At 43.5% G+C, this 22607-nt stretch overlaps 1 protein-coding gene across 2 annotated transcripts; it reads right to left on the reverse strand.

Annotated features, from left to right (window-relative positions):
- Positions 1–5564: 5564 nt before the first annotated feature.
- On the reverse strand, positions 5565–22457 carry mgme1 (mitochondrial genome maintenance exonuclease 1). 2 transcript variants are annotated; one of them, XM_052012313.1, is made up of 5 exons: positions 22319–22457; positions 11481–12081; positions 9806–10019; positions 7329–7461; positions 5565–5906 (listed from the first exon to the last, which is right to left on the reverse strand). In XM_052012313.1, the coding sequence occupies exons 2-5, from the start codon at positions 12022–12024 to the stop codon at positions 5760–5762; spliced, it is 1038 nt and encodes a 345-aa protein (XP_051868273.1). In that variant the 5' UTR covers positions 12025–12081; positions 22319–22457; the 3' UTR covers positions 5565–5759. The 2 variants fall into 2 exon arrangements, with proteins under 2 accessions (XP_051868273.1, XP_051868272.1); XM_052012312.1 differs by lacking the exon at positions 22319–22457 and adding an exon at positions 13337–13473.
- Between the last annotated feature and the right edge of the window lie 150 nt (positions 22458–22607).

Consider the following 22607-nt stretch of genomic DNA (forward strand, 5'->3'; position numbering starts at 1 on the left):
TAAAATGGGCGGCGCAGACTCGTTGGGCTGGAAGGGCCTGTTACCACGCTGTAAATAAAATTTAAAATTTAAGACCTGATAGAAGTTTATAAAATTGTGAGAGGCACAGTAGATAATCAGAGTCTTTTTCCCAGGGCAGAAATGTCAAACACTAGAGGACATAGCTTAAGGGTGGGGGGGGGGGGGGGCGCGGAATCTACAAGGCAAGTTTTTTGTTTACACGGAGAATGGTAGGTGCCTGGAACATGCTGCCAGGGGAGGTAGTGAAGCAGATACCAAAGCCACATTTAAGAGACATTTAGACAGGCACAGGAACAGGCAGTGAATGGAGGGATATGGACCATGTGCAGGCATATGGGATTAGCTTAATTTGGCATTATGGTCAGCACTGACATTCTGGGCCAAAGAACCTGTTCCTGTGCTGTACTGTTCTATGTTCTATGATTAAAGTCAGGGGTGAACACTAGAATGAGAGGAGCACAAAGATCTTGGAGTGTTTTAGGATAGGAGGAGCTTCAAGTGAAAGGGATGGGGACTATGTAGAGGGAATTGGAAAGGTTAGAAGGAAATTTTAAAACTGAGGTCCTGCTGAACCAGGAGCCAGCCAGGGGTGGTTGGGCAGACAATGTGAGTCAAAATTCAGCAGAGTCCTGAGTGAGCTTGATTAGAGAGGATGGGACTTGGGAGAACATTTGAGTAAACAAATCAAGTGGTGGCAAAGGGACAGATGAGCACTTCAGAAGCAGATGAACACGAGGTGGAGATGACATCTGGTTTCAGAAATTGGTAGTGGTGGAGATAGTTAGATTGCCCGGTTGGATTAAGTTTAATGACTAGTTAAAGTTAGCCAATATAGCAATGGCTTTTAAATATAGCATATTTACAACTTCTGCATTGTTGAATGTGGCTAACAAAAGTGGTAATTGGTTGCATAGATGCAAATTGGTCACCATAAGCTTTTCTTTAAATAGTGTTTTTATTTTCTTTAATAACGAAAGAATAAAAGCTAAGGGCGTGTGCACGGGAGCCACAAGCTAATGAGTTGAGAATCAGCAACACTGGAGCTATACTGCCGCCGCTGGCCAGTAGCGTAATTACAACACAGGACTCAGTCACGATCCCTGCTTCTGGGCATCAGCTGAACCAAGGTTAAACAGCGATAATAACTGGAGGAGTCCTTGCAGACAAAATACAATCCCCACCTACAACATCTCAGTCATTTTTATATTTCAATTTTATTTTTCCATGTCCGCATTTAAAGGAGATACTGACAAACATGGACTCGTAGAAGCTGTGGGAGGGGGGATTTGACGGGAATATGGGGAGAATAAAATGGGATGACTGTAAATGGATGGTTGATGGTCGACACGGACTTGGTGGGCCGAAGGGCCCATTCCGTGAAGTGTGACTCTATGATTAAAGTAACGTTCTTTAAAACTAATTTTAAATTCAGCCCACACCTGCATGACTAATTCAATTATAAAGTGATTCAAAGCAATGAAATTATCACCTGACAGGTTATGTGAGTATGCACCACGCGAGATCATAAAAGTAGGAGATTTAACCAGCACAATTCTTGTTTTTAAAAGGTTGTCAGCTGCTATGACATGCAGCAACTGGGTTTTGTTTCTGAGTGTCAAGAGAGCAAAAGTCAAAACAAAAAGCTTTCAAAACAAATATATCCAAACAGACACATCCAACGGAAACCCAAGGGACAATCTGAGGCGCTGACAGCTCTGTGCTTCAGGCTTTCTTGGACACAGAAGGGAAGATTCAAAAATGGCAAATCCATAACCTATCCAACAGCAGAAATAATTAAACATGCGTGTGGTGTTAGGTGGGATTACCATCGAACGTTACAGCACAGGGAAAGTCCTTAAATCCAATTGATATCTGTGCCAACTCAAACCCTCTCACCTGGTTCCAGTTAACCCTTTTATGGTTGGTGGTCTTCCCTCGGTTTGGCCAGCCTTCGGATGATGAGCAGCCCGACTCTGCGCGCACACATTCTTCGGCAATTGTTACTGGGACTGGGAAGAGAGGGAATTGCTGCTCCGTGTTGGTCTCCTTCCTCCGCCATTCCCCCTCCGCATCGGGCTGTCAGTCCCTGAACTGGTGTGCACCTTGATGGCGTCACTGAGCAGTGAGCAGCTTGCTCCCGTCAGTGGTGTCAATACCTGTGTGCTGTGGGTGGTTTCAGTGTGCCTTTGTACCATTTCTCTTGGTACCCTTTGAAGCTTATCATAGCCTTCTATTCCTTTCTCCCTTGCCTCTCCCTAAACGCATCCAAGAGATTTGCCTCAACTGCCCATGGAAGCAAGCTCCATATTCCATCTAATCTCTGGTCTAGGATGTCCATATATTTAGATGGTGGAAGTGAAGAAAGGTCCCAATCACTTCCCTCATTCCCGATTCCTCCAAGCAAAATCATCATTGCATATGGGAAAATACAGGCTTGTAAGGAAAAGAATGTCAGTAATATCAGTGACTGGAAAAAAGTGAGCCAGTGTCTGAAAAGGAGTGAAAATGGTTGCACATCAAAAATTGAACTTCTCATAACAAAGCATTGAAGGATGGAAAGGGGGGGGGGGGGGGGGGTAAAGATTAGAGGATGCAGAGAGAGAGGTGGTGTTGGGAGTTGTGATAGAAAAGTTCACTTGAGATTAATCCAGTTGGGTGTAAGGATGGAACTGATCCTTTCTAATCAACATTAAAACACAAGTGAGGATATTAGTTTAATTTTATTAAATTCCTAGATTGGATTCAAAAATATAATCAAAGACTGGCTCTGTCATAGCACCTTCTTCATCCTTCCTAAACACTCTGAGTATTTTACTATGAAGTATCTCTGAAGTGCGGTCACGCAATGTATTAGGAAGATCCTGTAAACAGCAATGCCCGTTGTTTGGAACTGTTGACAGGAGATTAAACACCAGCTGGGGCAGCAGGGACAACAAGCAGATGTCCACCTTGGCATCTGCACCAACTCAGGGAAGCTCCTTTCACTACATCCAGTGCACAGCTGGTGCAGCCAAGAGGCTGACATAATCATCCCCTTGAAATAAAGGCTGTGTGGGAGAGGGCTTCACAATTTATGGGGACCCAGGTTCAATCCTGACCTCTGGTTCTGTTGGGTGAGGAGTTTGCATGTTCTCCCTGTGACAATGTGGGTTTCCTGCAGGTGCTCTGGCTTCCTGCCACATCCCAAAGATGTAATGGTGGATTAGTCGGCTTCTGTAGATTATCCCTTAGTGTGCAGGCATGGCAAGAGAATCACACTGGAGTTGATGGGCATGCAAGAGAGAATAGGTTACTGAATTACTAAATTACCGAATGCATTCAGGTCAATAACATTCACCCAAGTCACCTTCCACCAGTAGGTGTTGTGGAAGGTTGGTTGGGGGCGGAGGGAGGGGGGTGGTGGGTAGGGAAAGAAAAGCAATCTTGACGGTTCCTCACATTAGGCTTGTCCAGCCGGCATGAATGGGAGGCACAATGTTTGATTGAGTTCAGGGCTCCCTGGCATCCACGAGGCTGCGTTCCTTTCAATCTTCCCCATTTCTCAGTTAATCGCTTAGACCTCGATAGCAAACACTGGACTTTCCACGGTGCCCACATTCACTCCACTGGTTGCACAAATGACAATAAACGTTACTGAAATTCTTCAGTGGTTTCCCTATTGGCTACTCATGTATTGAATGTCTTTGCAGCAATTGCAAACTACAATTGTGTGGTTAAAAAAAGGAAGAGCATTGACACAGGCAGTGTGCCATGGGGGAAATTCACACCATCAGCAGATTGGATGGTGCAAAGTAAAACAGAACATCATACCCCAGGGTCAGGGTTTGGACAGCGCACCTTCATCTGATCTGCATTCAAATACAAGGGGAATCCAACCCTGGATGGGTCTGTCTCCAGGTGAAGCCCAGCTATGGGGGTGGGGGGGGGGGGGGCTGCAGACAGATGCACAAGAACCTGTCAATCAGCATGTCCCAGTCTGGATGGTTCTATACCTACCTGGGGTGGCTAGAAACAGGCAGCTCTGAAGTCAATTTTTCTGCAGAAGTTGTGATGTAAAATTACATCAGCATCAGTCGGGGGTGCCAAGGGCAGGGTACAGGATCAATCCTGGGTCTCGGCAACATAGTGTGGGCAACAGCTGATCTGTATGGCTCAGCTTCATTAAATGTAATATATTTGCTGTTAGTATAAGTTCTGTGGTACAGTTCAGGTAAATAACTCTTCAAACATTGGTGAATATTCAAAGAGAAAGAAACATGCATTTGTTCCATTTAAAAGCGAGAAGCAACAGTCAAAACAATCTCCAGCCCGTCACAGCTTTAGGTTGGTGTCCTATTCCAGGTGCTGCACTTTAGGAAAGATGCATGGGCTTTGGAGAGGGTGAAGAGAGGGATGTACTGAACCGATTCCAGGGATGAGCGACTGATGTGGATGGACTGGAGAAACTTGCATTACTCCCCTTGGAACTGAGGAGGTTGGGGGGATCCGAGGGAAGTAGTTAAAATCATGAAGGGTATAGAGAGAGTGGATAGAGTGTAACTGTTCCAACTGGCAGAGGAGTCAAGAAGCAGTAGATATAGAATAAAAATGATAGACTAAAGAATCAAGTGATAGAACACACCTTTACTGCAGTAGAGGCCGATTTGACTGTAGAGCAGGACACATATGAAAGAAAATTATGTCCAGGGCTGTGGGGACAGGTTGGGGGAATGGGACTGGATCGATTGGTCTTACACAGAGCTGGAATGGTCTCAATGGGCTGAATCACCCCCTTCCTGTTGTGACAATTCTGTGATTCTGCTGAAACAGTGTTTGGATTGCTTCAGAGTGCACAGCACAAGGCAGTTTCTTCACACTTCACTTACAGGGGCAGGTTTCCACTTAATAAGAGCAGAGATGTTAAAGTACATGTTTTTCTGCTTCAGCCAGTCAGATTAAGTCAATTTGTTACTGTTTAGACAGCAGCATATTTGGTGGAGATTCTCTGAGTACTGTAACTGCTCTGTGACTGACACTTGGACTCCAGTGTACATCCACCAAATGACGTTATGAAGCCTTACACCTCATGGTGACTGCTCACCAAGGATATGGTAATGTAAACAATAACACAGGGAAGATTGCTAGTAATAACTATGATGTTAACAGACAGAAAGGCATGGTTTGATATCAATCTCCTCATAACCTCAGGTTGGTTCAAGATGCCTTCCCGCTACTGTTAACAGACATGGACATAGGAAAATAGGAACAAGAATAGGCCATTCAGTCCTTCAAGCCTGCTCCACCATTTAATGCAATTGTGGCCAATCACTTAAATTCAATGCCCTGTTCCTGCTTTCTCCCTATATCTCTTGATCCCTCAGAGCAAAATCTCTAACTCGTTCTTGACTATATTTAATGATTTGGCTTCAGCTACTTTCCGGGGAGGAGAAATTTCTCCTCATCCCAGTCTTAAGTGGCTTCCCCCTTATCCTTCACTAATTCTGAAACTGGTTGTGATGGAGGAAAAGTGACAGCTGATTAGCACCAGTGAGAAACAACCAAGCACCATACAGAAGGTTTTGCATTCAATTTTACTATAACTTGCAGAAATCTTGGCCATTCCTCTGGCTCAGCTCCTACTCTTTAACAAACAGTGATTAAAATCTGCACTTAACAGCAGGAGATCACGCTGAGTCATGAGTTGCTTTGGGGACCCGGCCACAGTGCTGTTTTCCCAACTGCTCAACTCTCTCCCTCTCTCAAGTGGGAGCGTCGATTTTCTCTTTGTACTTCTGCAACCGAAGCAGCCACCTCTGCCAGCAAGTGAGGAACAGCTGGGGCTCCATGAAGTGCGCATGTGCCGGCCTGCCGTCCTTGTAAGCCACCACGATTAGTCCCTGCTCGACCTGCCATAGTTAATGGTAACTCATTACCTACAGTTCCCAGAAGCTCAACAGGAGCAGCACAAGTAAAGGAATTCAAAAATAAAATAAATTTAAACATTTTCCTCCTGTTGAATAAAAGAATTGCAGGCTGCTCAGTTACAGACCACCACTATAGTAGTGACACCACTCCTCTACTGGGGAAGCACCTTGTGAATGAGATGTTAAAACGAGGTCCCAACTGTCCTCTCAGACTCAGCCTACTGAGTCCATACTACCTCTAAGACCAGTCCTACACCCCTGCCCCTCTCTCTATGGCCCCGGATATACTTTTCCTTCAGCTATCCTGCTCCCATTTGAACACTACAATCTGCCTTCACTCCTACCCTATGAGATATATTCCACACTCTAGCCACTCACCGGATAAAAATGTCCGTGTCGCTTTTGATTCTTTTGCCAATCACTTTTTTTCGGTATTCGCTGGCTCTTGAGCCCTCTGCTAATGGGAACAGTTTCTCTCCATCCGCTGATTAAAAGAGTGGGGAAGTTCACCCTGGTGCCCTAGTCAACACACATTCCTCCATTACTGAGGTAGGTAACCAGCCACGAGCTTCCTAGTTTTTCCCTCATACCCAAACTATCCTATCAAACTTGTGTGGTGCTGGTGATCTCCACGAGTGAGCTAAACTAATGCAAGATAGTAACTTAAGGATTCCAACTATCTTCTGTGTAAGGACATCTACCTTGAAATTACTGCTTCTGCTACCATAGTTGTCACTCTGGGCACAGTGTACCACTCTCTGGCCCGAAAGGAGTGCTCAGAATCAAAGACCTCTGGTCACTGACTGCTTAGCCTACTAGGTTTTAACGGGAAAAAACAATCCCCTTAACTTCCATCAGAACTCCAGGTGCCCAAACCTGGGCAAATCTCCAACATGTAGTATTAACTTCAGTGAGGCTCCGAATGGCCGAGGGTGTTCTGTTTCTCTGTTCCAGAGCGCACACAACATCTTTCATAAACAGAAGGAACCTCCATTTCTGTAGTGTCTTTCACAACCCTAACCCCAGAACATTTTGTACTGAACAACGTACTTTAACGAGGTGTAGATACTGCTGTAATATAGTAAACAGCCAATAAGCATAGAGCAAACCTCTTCAGACATTAAACTAACATCTGTTTTAAAGAACGAGCAATAATAATTCCCCAAGGCACAGAGCCCAATGGCTCAATGGGACTATTTACTTTCTCCCATAAAGTCAAATGGGGGTCTTACTCTGGAAGACGGCAAACTCGGCAGTGCAGCGCTCCCACTGCGCTGCACGGAATGTTAGCCTAAATTTTGCACTCGAGTCTCCGGGGTGGGACTAAAACCAGCAATCTTCTGATGATAGAGCTCCACCACTCTCACCGGCTCACGTCAAATGAAAGGGATGAGGTGTGCTGACCTGGAAGTCATAGTTGTCATCGTGGTTGAGTGCCCCAGCATATGCTGCCACCTGCAATGGGTTATCAAAGGTGTTTCGAAAATAAGGCTTCGGTTTCTCCGACGTTTTCCAGTCAATGACGCACAACTTGCCTCTGCACAGAATACAAGGCATCAGATACACTTAAATTATTCCTCCCCTTGCCAACCACCATTTGCAGCCTGGAGCTCCTTTTAGAAGGTGGCCTTGTATCTGTAAAGTGATCTTGCTGGGGGCAACATTACTGGAAGGGCAAAGGCAAGCTGACTTGACTTGCTGCTTCCTGCACTGCTTGTACAAGAGGAATTCATCACCTTCTGCTGGGCCTGATTCTGGTAAGTTTCAAACTTAAAAAGCAACTTCCTGGGTTGATAGAGGAAGTACATTGCTTGAGTGACAAAAGCTGCAAGATTGGTGGTTCAATTCTCTGGCTGTGCTAAGTTAGCTGATGATAGTTATGGCATCAGCTGGGTTGCTGGAACTTCCTTCAGCTTCCCGAGATTATAAGGGAGGAAGTTGGCTCCCAATTACAGCCAGAAAGCAAATGGCGAGTGGGGGGGGGTTACAACCCAGATGTGGTGCCCATCATGCCTGGCTTGCAGAGGAACAAGTAGTTGCGGCTGAGGGTTTGCACTTCTGAATTGTAGGCCGCAGTGTCCAAATTATGGGTCAAAATGATATGTAGAATCCTACTTTACAGGAGCTGAAATTAAAAAAAAAGAACGCTGGAAATACTCGGCAGGTCAGTCAACATCTGTGGAGAGTGAAATAGAGTTGGCATTTCACAGCCAGTCCAACCTTTTCACAAGATCACAAGACAAGGGAGCAGAAGCAGGCCATTCGGCCCATCGAGTCTGCTCCAAGGAAAAGGGAAAAAGAAATGGGGTGGGAAAAAAGAAAAAAGAAAGAAAAGAAAAAGAAAAGAAAAAAAGAAAAGAAAAAAGAAAAAAAAAGAAAAAAACTATTCTAATCCCATTTTCAGCCTTATCCCCATATCCCTTGATACCCTGACTATTTAGATATCTGTCTATCTCCTCCTTGAACACCCCCACTGATCTGGCCTCCACTGCTGTGCGTGGCAAGGAGTTCCACAATTTCACCACCCTCTGGGTAAAGAAATTTCTCCTCATCTCTGTCTTGAAACTGTACCCTCTAATTCTAAGATTGTGCCCTCTGGTCCTGGACTCGCCCACCTAGACTCGCCCACCTGGACTTTTCCCAGAAGACAACCTGCCCATTCCAGGTATTAGTCCAGTAAACTTTCTCTTAACTGTTTCCAACATTAACATTCTTCCTTAAATAAGGAGACCAATACTACACAGGCAGTCCCAGGTTTCATTCCTGAGAACTGTTTGTAAACTGATTTTTCTGTAAGTCAGAAGTGAATAAATTCAATGAAGGTGAATACTGTGAACACTTATTTATTGTCTTCTGCTCTATGGTTACAATGGTATGGAATCAGAATGCCCTACATCTAAACGCTAGTTTTGATGGCCTTAAGATTATCAATGGATGTTACATCGTTTGATAAAGTATTTTACAAGCGTCAATAGAAGAAATTTGCCTTGTCAGTTTCCAAAGCGAATCTCTTAAGAGGCCGCCCATTGTGAACCGGCAGCCTGTGTTCTTAAAGACAAATGTACCTATTTGATTACTGTGGGGAGGTTACATGTCAACAGTTGTTTTTGAAGACTGGTTGTCTTTTGAATTAACTAGCTGCTACCTCTATTCCATAACTCCTGAAGATGTTTGCGTTTCTGTAACTAACTTTCCTGTCTTGAAAAATGCTTTAAAATCTATGGGAGAATTTGCGTAAAGCTGGATTTCCATCAGTCAGGTCTTCCGTAACCTGGGGAGCTTCTGTACTCAATATTCTAGGTGTTGGCTAACCAATGCCTTCTGTAGATGAAGCTTCACCTCTACTTTTGTATTCAATTCTCCTAGCAACAAGCAAGAACACTCTGTTAGCTTGCTAATTACCTGCTGTACCTGCATTCTAGACTTTAGTGGATTGTGCAATAGAGTACTCAGATCGTTCTGCATCTCAACTCTAATCTCTCACTAATTTGATAATATAGTTTTTCTTTTCCCTGCCAAAACGGACAATTTCACATTTCCCACATTTACTTCCAGTACTAAATCCGTGTCCATTCACTTAACCTATATATATTTATCTCCTGGTGTTCTAATCACAACTGACTTTCCTACCTAACCTGGTGTCATCAGCAAATTTAGCAACCATGCCTTCAGTGCCTTCACCCAACTCATTTATGTAAATTGCAAAAAGTCAAAGCCTAACATGAGCTCGTGTCACACCAGTCCTACCATTTTAGCCAATCTTCTCTGAATCCCTCCAACAAACCTCCTTTCACTGTTAATATGTCCTATAGTCAGGCAAGATACTGTTAATCATAGAGCCTGCAAGGTAATTGTCAGTTTAACACAAAGCCAGATCTTACCGATACTCAGCCACACAGTCCACCAGGCCTGTATACTGTAAAGGCAGATGATTCACTGCACTCTCCAATACTCTGGTTCCTTTAACATCTTCCAGGATGCCCTTTACACTTTGCAAGTACCCTGCCACATCCTCATTGTTAGTTTCTGGAATTTTGGATGAGAGAAGAGCATCCTCCAAAGCAGAATGGAAAAGCTGCCCTCGATTGAGGACGTCTAGGGAAACATGGAAAGAAAGGATTTGCCTTTATCACCCAATATCACAAGGAGAACAGCCATGAAAATGCACATTTAAAACTTGCTTGTGACCAACAAAACTAGCGCCTTTAAGTTCCTAAAATGTCTCCAAACACTTCATGGGAACATTATGAAATGAAAGTTTGTTACTAATCAACATAAGGAGATGAGGTCAGATGATCAAAAACTATGGAGGCAAGTTTTAAGGAGTTCCTTAGAAGATGGGAAGAAAGATTGAATGGCAAAGGGAGCAAATCCCAAAAGATTGGGGTGTCAGTAACTTAAGGCACGGTTGCTGATGGTTGCATTAAAATCAGGAATACAGATTAAGTCAAAATGGAGGAGTGCAAAAATCTTGGAGGGTTACAGCGCTGGGAGAAGTTAATGGCATTGGTGGAGGCCATGGAGGGATTTGATGAGACTTTCTAAATCAGTGACCACGATGGTGATGGGATAAACAGATCAGTGCAAGCTAGAATTCAGAGTTTTGCATGATCATAGCAGTTGTTAGAAGAGAGGCCAGACAAAAGATTTCCTCTGTTTCCTCTCCCTACATATGCTGCCTGATCTGCTGAATATTTTTGGTATTCTCTGCTTTTACTTGTCCATTCCCTTGCCTTGTTTACCATCCCAAATACTTCACCCCACATTTCTCCAAACTGAAATCCACTTGCCTCTTTGTCCACTGAACCCATCCACCAATATCTTTCTGCTATCTACAGCTCGCTACTTCAACTATTGAAAGCCAATTTTTATATTATGCAAACTTCTTAATCATGGCTCCCATATTTAAGTTTAAGTCATTGATATACACCACAAAAACCAAAGGACCCAGCACTGAGCCCTGTAGAAACCCACTCCAGTTAATAATGCATCCATCAATCACTACCCTTTGTTTCTTGACACTGACCCAATTCTGGATCCACTTGCTACTTATCCTTGGTTTTTCACTTTTCTGACTAAGCTATCATGTGGGACCTCAGCACAAGTTAAAATCATGCAGCTTCTATCAAACCCATAACCCATGTTAACCCCTCGTTACCTTGTCAAAAATTCAGTCAAGTCAGCCTGACAGTCTAATTCTAACTAATTCATGCTGGTCTTGATTACTCCACATCTTTCTGAATGACCACTAAATATAATCACTCAGAACTTTATCAATAATTTATCTACCACTGCTGTTTAATCTGGCTATCTTATAATGACTCAGCCTATCCCTCATGGTTGTGCAAGCAAGATGAGGAGGAGGCAGGGAGCAGTAGTGGCATTTGGAGTGAGTGCATGAGGGAAAGAGGAAAGAAATTATTTAAGGGGTGTCTGGAGATATAATTATCTCTGCTATCTGGTCAAGTGTCCAGGTGAAGTAAACATGAACTTCATCAGGAATTCTGCTGGCATTGAAACATTGGACATATCATCAGAATCTCAGAATACACTTACTTTTGGTGTACAGTTTAAAGCCATCTGGGCCCAACTCTTTTGTCATCCTCCGCCTCCATCTCTCCAGGTAAAAGGCTTGCTCCAAGCTCATGGTCAGCTGCAGGATGTGTGTCACGCTGGGCAGCCTGGTCTTGGTGCCGTTCTTCAGCAGAGGAATCTGTAGTGGTGGCTTGAGCACAGGTCCTGGCTCATGCTGAGAACACTGGCGCTCAGAGTTCAAGAAGGGAGGCAGATTCAGGAGGCTCTCAGGCGCTGGCTCTTCCCTAGCTGGTTTCGATTTGATGACAGGTCCGTACAAAAGGGTATCCTCTCCCAGCAGGGTCTCAGGGGTCTGAGGACTGACCTTTGTCGATACAACAGACCGGACCAAGGAGGCATATTTCTTATGGTCTACCTGCTCGTATTTGCTTTGGTCCTTTTTCTGGTAATTAAGGCACAGGAAAGTACAGAAATTGTGACGCAAGGATACCAACTCTTTCAGTAATATGCCATTGTACTGTTTCAAAGGACTCATGGCCATTCCACAGGTAGCAAAATTCAGCATCCCAAAATAATTCACTCTCCAGTGTGGTTTGGAGGAATCAGTCAAATCCTCTTCATTCTGTAACATAATACAGGATTAACACTTTCCTTCTGATGTCCGGAACTTTTTTCTGCTGGTACAGTCCTATGGTTCCCTTCAGAAAGAGAAGGATCACTGAGTGTGTAATACTTAGATAACATGAAAATTTTTCCCAATCTCAGGATGCCCCAGAACACTTTACAACCAATGAAGTGTTTCTCAATCAATTGCAATTATTTTTATGATATGGATGCCACCTGATGACATCACTGCTATGGGATGCAATGAAAGTCTGCAAGATGGTGCCAGAGCGTGGCGACTCATTGCAAGCTGCTCTCTGCAAATCTACTCATTTCTTCTATTATAATCATTCTACTCTTTTAATTCTAAATTCTATGACTCTAAAAATGACTACACTTTATTCTGTACTGTTATTGCTTTCCCTTTTACTACCTCAGTGCACTGTTGTGATGAAATGATCTGTATGGATGGCACGCAAAGCAAAGTTTTTCACTGTACCTCAGTATATGTGACAATAATGAAACAATTTACCTTCAAGGTGACGCAACCTGGTGATGGATTGGTGTGCCCATGCCACAGAGATTGCCAAATCTTTGTGTACAGCCTTATGAAGTCAGTAGTAAGGCTCATCATTTTGCTGCTAACAGCAAGTTAGTAGGAGATTGATGTGGTGGTTCACTACACAATTATTTCTGGTAGACCCTTATCCCAAGACCCATTAGAATTATCAGCACAAGCACATCTGTGCACCGTAATATATGGAATGCTTTCCTTGACTACCTGCTGTTGCATTTTCCAGCTCCAGCCTACATTACATTAATTGGAACAAAAATACTACAGGAAGGAAAAATATCATAGCTATAGCGTTTTAGCAAACTGTGAATTAATTTAACACTGAGTAAATTAATAAAGAAAACAAAAGTGTTTCAGGGAAGTAATGTATTGCTTCAATGATTAACTAAAAATCATCAAGGGCTCTCTGCCCTCACTCTTGTAGACTTATATGTATTCCCTTGAACAGAGAAAATTAAGGATGATCTAATAAGGTTTATAAAGATCAAAGGATTTGACAGGGTGAAACAAGGAGGCATTTCATCCTCCAGAGGGAGATGAACTGGAACTCTCCCCTCTACAAAGCAGCTGAGACTCAGCAAATTGGAAACATTTAGAACAGATTGATGGAATTTTCAATAGCAAAAATATTGAGGGTTACAGAACTAAGGAGGACAGGTAGGTTTCAAATGCTAAGTAAATTATCTGTATTTTTACCCACCTGCATTTACAAAAGGGATGTGTCCCCTGGGAAAAGTTTTGTTAAGTGAAATTCCATAAATGGAAAAAGTTGGTGAAATGCATTGTGGGTTATTCTAGTCCAGAGTACTCCAATGGGCAAGGGTGACGCACTGTTTGCTAGAGTGAAAAATAGATCAGTGAATTGAAGTCACATATCACAGAGTCATGGTGTTACAGCCAGCATTTCCACATTGAAGAATACCTGCAATTGAATGGATCAAGAGACTGAGTAGTTTGTTCACACCTCCTTTGTACATTTATTTCTTCCCATGTGATTTATTGTACAGTGGGGGTGGAAAGTAATCAGTCAAGGCAAAGTACTCCATCCTGTGAAGAGCACTGGGTAGTGAGCAACAGCCCTGGTCTTGCCTGGTTTCTCAGATGCACTGTGGAAATTGGTCCACTCGTAAAGCTAACTCTCCAGCATAAAATGCAATGAGGTAAACCTACAATTCAATCTATTATAAACTTTCACATCATCATAAGTATTCATGCTACATCCCAGCACACTTTTCTCATTTCTACTTTTAATTCAAAGCACTATGTTTCATGCGAGAATAACACCAAAGGACTTCAAGATTCTGTGCATGAGTGTGTGTTATGTGCAAAACACACAATGCATGAGCTTTACAACACTTCCTTACGTGACACTGTTATATTTCAACAACGTTCAGAGACTCAGCAGCAAATCTCAGTCTCTGAGCCACACAGGTAACCAGAGCCCTGTCTGCTGGTCTCAGCCTGGTTAACAGAGGATCCAAATTGTCTACAAGGTTTTCTGCTTTGGGAATGGGACAGTGAAATCACCTAGAGGTTCACTACTACTGGGTAAAGTTCTCAGATCTCATCTATGTGACAAGTGAGACTGTGGAAGAATTCAGAAAAACACTGAAGAAAGGACACTAATAAAATGGAAGTGGGAGAAAAAAATGGTGTGAGGAGAGCAGGGGATGAGATAGAAGGAAAAAAATAGGTTGGAGGGGTTGGAAAGAAGCCAATTTTGTTTTTATTTTTCCAGAGTTGTGATTGCATAAACTGTGGTCCTTTAACAGAACTGTACATGTCTAATAGTATTGGCTTTCTCAGAATGTTAAATAATGCAACTTTATAAAACATGCATTAAACAATTTTTAGATGCACCTCATCTGCACCAGACAGTTGCTTCACAATGACAAAGATGTTTGCTCACTGCTGAAGTGCAGGATGGTTCAGGGACCCAAGTTGAAAAAATATTAACCATCTCTGGGCACCAAAGCCTAAGTTATAAATCCATGCTTAACCTACTTCTCCAAACATACTCCTGGAGCACTCTGTACTTGTTCCCTAGCTGAAACGTATGGATTACCTAGCTTGATGTTTAATATCTTGAGCCAAGCAGAAATGCACAAAGCTGCTCATCAGCACCATCTTGTCCTATACATGCTTCTGAGGGTGAGTGAAACTTGCATTGCAGGCCAAATAAGACTCTCAAGTCTGAGGAAGTTAAAATCTGAGATCAAGCAAGGGAATATTGCTATTTCATGAGGGTGAGTAAATTGTATTCTATTGAGAGGTGCAGATACATGTTATTGTTCAATTAATGAATGCATTCAACCCAACTACTTGTGCAACTCCTGCCTATTTATTATATAGCTCTTACTTTCCAATTATTGAGATAGACATTTTATTTTTCCATTAACTAGTAGAAAGAACTGGACACATAAACCGGAGAGGAAAAAAATGATGATAATAAGGGATATCCCAAGCATTCTTAAACTGCTGGTAGCTCAAGTGAAATCCAGTTGAGGCATTCAACAGGAAATTAAATAGATGGGCTAAGCAAATCTCAACTATGGATTTTGGCAGGAAAAGCAACACATCAATGAACTTCCTTTCCTTCTGGATATTTTGCTGAACAGAAAATAAAATCAGAGTTATTGCTACTTCCTCCTTACTATAATGAGCTTTGTGCCCATTGCCATTTACTTAAAGTGTCCCACAAGTTATGCTGTAAACAAGCTTTTAAAAAAAAAGTGAATTCTGAGTTGATTCGTTGCACGATTCGGCTCCCAAGACAAGTTTGCAAATAAATCATTTTCATGATATGGGCACTGTTGGCACTTATTGTCCAGTGGTAGTCACCTTCAAAGGTGGCTTTCCGCAGACTGGAAGGCAATAAAAGGCCAACCACAAAAAGTGAAGGACATTTATGAACCAGATCCATTGTTGCAATAGTTTTACAGCCTGATCACTTCTTACTGATATCAGTTTATTTGTTTCCTGACTATTTAAAAAAAAGCTGAAACCAAATCTTCAAACTCTCAGAGTAGGATCTGACAACTGTCACAATAGGATTAGAGCTCGTAATGAACTAGAAACAGAAGCAGGAGTTGGTTATTCAATCCCTCGTACCTGTCCTGCCATTCAATAGGATCACAGCTGATCTTTTACCCGAGGTCCACTTTACCGCACTAACCCCATATCCATGGATTAGGTAACATAGCCATACTTCAATAACCTTTTATATTTGTAATCTAACATTATCAGACTTGAGCTTGGCACAATAGTGCTTTATTCCAGGTGTTTTTGGGGCTTAACATGTTCAAATAAAGAGACATCATCAGCATTTTCCAGTTCTGAGATCTTCCCATCTTCAGTGGTCTCATGATTGTGAATAACTACAGTTGCACAAATCATCCCAAACCACTTGCTATCTGCACACATCATCTCTTTTGCACAGGTCAAACAGAATAACTTCACGCTGTTAACATCTGATTCAGTAAGTGCTATTTTCAAAACCACCAAAAGCTTCAGCATGTGTCCATTACATAAATATATTTCACTTTAATTATCACAATGATAGGAGATACCTGACATTTTGCAAAAATGCCAAGGAATTGAACAGAATGAATCACTGTTCATATTTCATGCTGTTTTCCAACAGAGAATTTCAAAATAAGTGAATAAAGCTGTGTCAGCACCTAAATGGTCACAAAAGGAGAATGTGCTGATAATGCCCAGCAGGTTTGGATTAGTAGTATCTAGAAAGATGGGTGAAAAGGGAATAGAATTAATTTGCATTTATGTATCTTAACCTCAGGACAACGCAAATCACTTTATTTTGAAGTTTAATCACTGCTGTATTATAGAGAAGCCCAGCATCCAATTTGTACAAACAACAAGCTATCAGATTCATTTTCTTTACAGATATTACTGAGGGAATAAACAATACAGTCAGACCCATGGACATTGTTTTTAGCACGAGAGGAAGGAGCCTTAAAGGGGATCTGAGGAGTAAGTTGTTTTATTTTTCCAGAGAGTGGTTGATATCTGGAATGAACTGCCAGAGGAGGTGGTGCAATCAAATACAATCACTGCGTTTAAGAGGCATTTAGGCAAACACATAAATAGGCAATGCATAGAAGGATACAGTCCTAATGCAGACAAATGGGATTAGAATAGATGGGCAAAAAGGTCAGCATGGACCAGATGGGCCGAAGGGCCTGTTTCTGTGCTGTACGACTCTATGACTTCTCTTATGCAGTCCCTCAGGATCAAGGATGACTTGTTTCCACTCCAGTTTCCGAGGTGAGTGATGAGGCCAATGTGGGAACTGCAAATTCCCGCCACTGTCTGTAAGGAGTTTGTATGTTCTCCCCGTGTCTGCGTGGGTTTCCTCCCACATTACAAAGACGTACAGGTTAGGAAGTTGTGGGCATGCTATGTTGGCGCCAGAAGCATGGCGACACTTGCGGGCTGCCCCCAGAACACTCTACACAAAAAATGCATTTCAGTGTGTTTCGATGTGGAGGGGTGGAGAGGGAGGAAGGAAGGAAGAAACTCTTCAGCAGATGAGGTAGGAGGTGCCTGAGGGGGTGGATGGCTCACTAGTTTGAGAGGTGGTGCTCTCCTTATGCCATCGACACATGGCTTCTCTGTGCTTCTAATGTATGAACTTGGGGTTCTCAATACCATGCCGAATGCTCCTTTTTCACTTTGAGCAGTCATGGGCCTAGGATTCCCAAGATTAGTGGAATGTTGCAGTTTTTTCCAAGGATGTTTTGAGTACATTCTTGAATCTTAATATCAGGGATAAAACAAAGTTCAGAGGACATAACCGACAAAATGGAAAGACAGATGGCCAACAAGGCTTAAAGTAGATGATGTACCTTATAATTGACAAGCTGCAGAATTGAAGTACACATACTTCCCCATCTTTCCTTTGTCAAGCCATCATCATCATTCTCTGTTCAATCTTGCCCCTCCACCCCTCTCCCTTGATCTTTTCAAAGCTGCATTCTGGCCACCTGTTACTATAAAGAAGCTTGGGGGACTGCAATGAGCTATGGTAGAGTACAACTCACAAAATGAGGCTTCAACTTAGTTATAAATAAAACAGAGCATACTTCATTAGAACAAAGAACAAACTGCTGGAAGAACTCAGTGGATCAGGGAGCATCAGTACAGGAACTGATGTTTCGGGTCGAGACCCTTCATCTTTTACAGGGTCTCGACCAAAGCGACGACAATTCCAAACCCCCAACCCCAGATGCTGCTCAACCTGCTGAGTTCCTGCAGCCATTTATTGCTCCAGATTCCAGCACCTGCAGTCTCTTGTGTCTCCATTCTTCACTAGAATATCAGTTCATTCACCATACAGCAAGGATACCTGAAAGTCTTTCAGAGATTAAAGTCTTTCAGTGGAATAAACCCAGCATTCTATTCACAGTGCATCTGCTGGCTACAATGATGCAAAGTTGTTTAGTACAGTACTGGAGAATACCTCTAAACATCGCGTACTTGGGATCAAAGTATCAAAGCCTCTGCTCTTAAAAGGATTGTTGATTGGCCTTGAAGCTGAGATGCTTTTGAAGCAATTGAAAATGGTGCAACAACCATAGCCTGGGGTAGTGCCATTTTGTAGAATCAGAAACTTGCAGCACATAAGGTGCCCCTCTGGCCTAATGTATCTGTGCATGGATCCAGAATCCTACAAGAAGTCCAGGTACGACCTACAAAAGGCTACCGTGAGAGTGAAAAGGTATTTCTGTGTGAATCGGATGCATGACAGCTGTGGCAGGGTTTGCATGCCATTACTTCCTTATAAGGCGAAATCTAACAGCATAAATGGCAGTGATGCTTCACTCCCCAAAGAGCTCAACGCCTTTTATGCTGCTTTGAAAGGGAGAATAACAGTATACCTGTGCAAATCCCCACAGCATCCGGCAACCCTGTGACCTCTGTCTTGGAGGCTAACATCAGAACATCTTTCAAGGGGGTACACCCTTGCAAGGCGTCAGACCCTGATGGTGTACCTGCTGGGTACTACCAATTGGATGGAATGTTCAAGGACATCAACCTCTCACTGCTGCAGTCTGAGGTTCCCAACTACTTCAAAAGGGCAGCAATCAGGCCAGTGCCCAAGAAGAGCAGGGTGAGCTGCCTCAATGACTATTGCTTGGTAGCACTCACAACTACCATAATGAAGTACTTTGAGAGGTTGGTTATGGCTAGAATTAATTCCTGCCTGAGCAAGGACCTGGACCCGCTGCAATTCACCTACCGCTAATACAGGTGTACAGCCGACACAATCTCACTGGCTCTCCACTCTGCTTTGGAGCACCTAGACAACAGCAAAACATACGTCAGGCTGTGTTTATTGATTACAGCTCGGCGTTCAACACCATCATCCCCTCAGTATTAATCACCAAGCTTCAAAACTTGGACCTCTATACCTCCCTCTGCAACTGGATCCTCGATTTCTCGGGAGACCACAGTCAGTGGAGATCAGTAATAACATCTCCTCCTTGCTGACGATCAACACAGGCACAACTCAAGGATGCATGCTTAGCCCACTGCTCTACTGTCTCTACACTCATGATTGCGTAGCTAAGCACGGCTCAAGTGCCATCTATAAATTTGCAGATGACACCACCGTTGTTGGTAAAATCTCACATGGCGACAAGGAAACATACAGGAGTGAGATAGATCAGCTGGTGAGTTGGTGTCGCAATAACAACCTCGCACTCAATGTCAGCAAAACCAAGGAATTGATTGTGGACTTCAGGAAGGGGAAGTCAGGAGAACACACACCAGTCCTCATTGAGGGTCAGCGGTGGGAAGGGTGAGCAGCTTCAAGTTCCTGGGCGTCTACATCTCAGAGGGTCTATCCTGGGCCCAACACATTGACGTTGACAGCACACCAGCAGCTCCACTTCATTAGGAGTTTGAGGAGATTTGGTATGTCACCAAAGACTTTTGCAAATTTCTATAGATGTACAGTGGAGAGCATTCTGACTGGTTGCATCACAGCCTGGTATGGAGGCTCCAAAGCAGAGTTCCAAGAGGCTGCAGAGGGTTGTAAACTCAGCCAGCTCCATCACAGGCACAAACCTCCCCTAGCAGGTGATGAAAACTGTATCATTAGAAGTATTTAAAGTGGAGGTCGATAAATATTTGACAAATTGAAGAAGAGGGATATGGAGAAATGGCACAGAAAAGTTGAGGCCAGCATAGATCAGCCAGGATCATATTAAGTGGTGGGGCAGGCTTGAAAAGTTGATGGCCTATTCCTGCTCCTATTTTCTTGTGTACATGTTCAACTCCTTCTTAAATTATTTAAAGAATCAACTTCACCACCTCTCAAGTTCCAAAACCTGACAGCTCAGTGAAAAAACCTCTCCAGACCTTTTGATTTTGAGTCTATGACCTCTGTTATTGATCCACTCAGCAGGAGAAACAATTGTTGTCCCTTCTGTTAAGATCCCTCACCATCTTGGAAACTTCTATCCAGTCATCTCTTGGCCACCTGTTCCTAGCAAAGAACATGGTGATTTGTAATGGCCACGGGGGAGATTAATTCACAAACTGATGACTCAAAATACGTACTAAAGAGAACATCCTAACTTCCAATATCGTGTCTGGTAGCATCCACTTTTGCACCCTTTCTACGCTATTTGCACTTTCCTGCTATGTGGTGCTAGAATTGACCACAGTACCCCAAGGATCATAGAGTACTGGAATGATTCATCTCACCCAGCAACTAATATTCTTTTTTAAACCATCTTATCAACTAGCCCTGCCACTGGTGAGGGTTTGTGCATACAGCTACCAAGATGTTTCTGATTGCATCATTGTGTCTTGTTTTTGCACTGTCTCGTTTATACACAGTTTCTTTTTCCCTCTCTCTTCACAGTCTTGTATAATTTATATTCTGTGTGTTGTCTGTACCTACTTGCTTTTGATGCTGCTGGAAGATTTTCATTGTACCTGTGCCTCACCGTATTTGTGTACATGACAATAAACTCAGCTTGACTTAATATTTACATCATTCAAAACCAAGGCAGTGATGGTATAAATGAGTGAATCTTTTTTTAAAATTTTATTTACAGCGTGGTAACAGGCCCTTCCGGCCCAACGAGTCTGCACCACCCATTTTTTAAACCCAAATTAACCTACCCGTACGTCTTTGGAATGTGGGAGGAAACTGGAGCTCCTGGAGGAAACCCACGCAGACACGGGAGAACGTACAAACTCCTTACAGACAGCGACGGGAATCGAACCCCGATCGCTGGCGCTGTAATAGCATTGCGCTAACCACTACGCTACCGTGCTTGATGGAATTGCTGGAAGAGACCCAACATAGCAAGATGGCTACTTTTGCAGTCAGCATTAATCTCCAGCACAAGCAGCACTCGAGGTGGCTGGACTGAGCCTTGTTTAACAAAGGTGAGAACAGTAGAGGGAAAAAAAACATGTGAAACAAACTACAGTAAAACTCCAAAAATCCTGCATCGAATTGCAAGGAAATCCTGATATTGTCTGGCTCACTCATTAGTCCAGAATACGAGCCAGGGGTCCAGTGTTAGTGGGATGTGTGGCCAGATCCAAGGGTTCATAGTGTGGGCAGGGCTGGGCTGGGGTCAGGTCTGGAACACCAGGAGCCAGGAATGTGGGCAAGTTTGTGGCTGGAGCGCTTGTATATTTCCAACTCCATTTAAATTTACTGGGTTCACTGGATAATTTATTATACTACTGTACAACATCTAAAACAAATGAAATAGGTGTGTTTGATATTAATAGGTAACATCCAATAGTCCAGAAATTCTAGCACCATTAAAGCCCCGAGTGCCAGATTATTGGAGTTTTACTGTATTGTCAGATTAAATTCTGCTCACATCTTGTTTAATTTGATAATGTGGCCTTAAGGCAATTCATTGACATCTTAGTTTGGGTCAGCACCATAGAGGGGGATTTCAAGGCATTCTGAAAACCTGTGCACAAACAAGTCAGCTTTCACCAGAGCACTGGGTGCAGAATTTTTTTTAGAGAAAGGATCATGCAATAGCTCACGATGATGGAGAATGTGGAGACTCTAGCCTCATCAGCTGAGCTTCCTAGTAGTTACCAGAATTAGGTTTATAAGGGTTATGGGGAACTAGAATTGGTTGATTATTGTCACATTTACCAAGATACAGTGAAAAGCTTTTGTTTGTGTGCCATCCAGACAGATCATTCCAAGCATAAGTACATTGGGGCAGTAAAAGAGAAAACAGAATATAGTGTTACAGTTACAGAGGAAGTGCAGTTCAGGTAAACAAATTAAAGTGCACACGAGGGTTGGGGCAGATCAGCCAAGGGCTACGAGTGTCCAGCTCCTGCCCCTATTTTCTTGAGTTAGTTCCATTTTTCCACAATCTCCCAAATCCCTCAATTCCCTTATTGTCCTGAAATCTATCCCCCTCTACTTTGAATGAACTCAGTGACTGAGGCTGGGGGCGCCCCGGTTGACGGGGTGGGAGTGAAGATACCGGCGACGCGACCGCCCATGGATGCAGCCGAGCCACGGCACAAGCTCACCGCCCCCCCCCCCAAAGGCCTCCACGTACGATGGAGGCCGCTGCCCCCCGCCAGAGGAGACCGACTCGAGGCCGAGCGCTTTCGGGCGCCTCCCGGGCGGAAACCCATTACATGAGGTACTCACTTTCCATCACAGCCCGTCCGTTGCCCGCTCGGCGGCGGCGATGCGCGACGGCCGCTGGGAATTGCAGTCCGTCATTCGCAAAGCGGCTGGAATTACCCTTCTGAGGAGACTACACTTCCCATGAATCATGGCGCGGAAGCCCACGCCTGCGCCGTCCGAGCAATCCCCTGAAGGTGGAGCCTATGACGCAAAGGGTGGGCGGACAGTCTCCATTATGCTTTTTTTTCTACCGCCGCCTTCGCTGATTGATTGACGGCACTCTGAACCAATAGTGGAGCTACACCGCGGC

The sequence above is a fragment of the Pristis pectinata genome, chromosome 3 (genome assembly GCF_009764475.1).
Source record: "Pristis pectinata isolate sPriPec2 chromosome 3, sPriPec2.1.pri, whole genome shotgun sequence".
Taxonomy (NCBI): Eukaryota; Metazoa; Chordata; class Chondrichthyes; order Rhinopristiformes; family Pristidae; genus Pristis; species Pristis pectinata.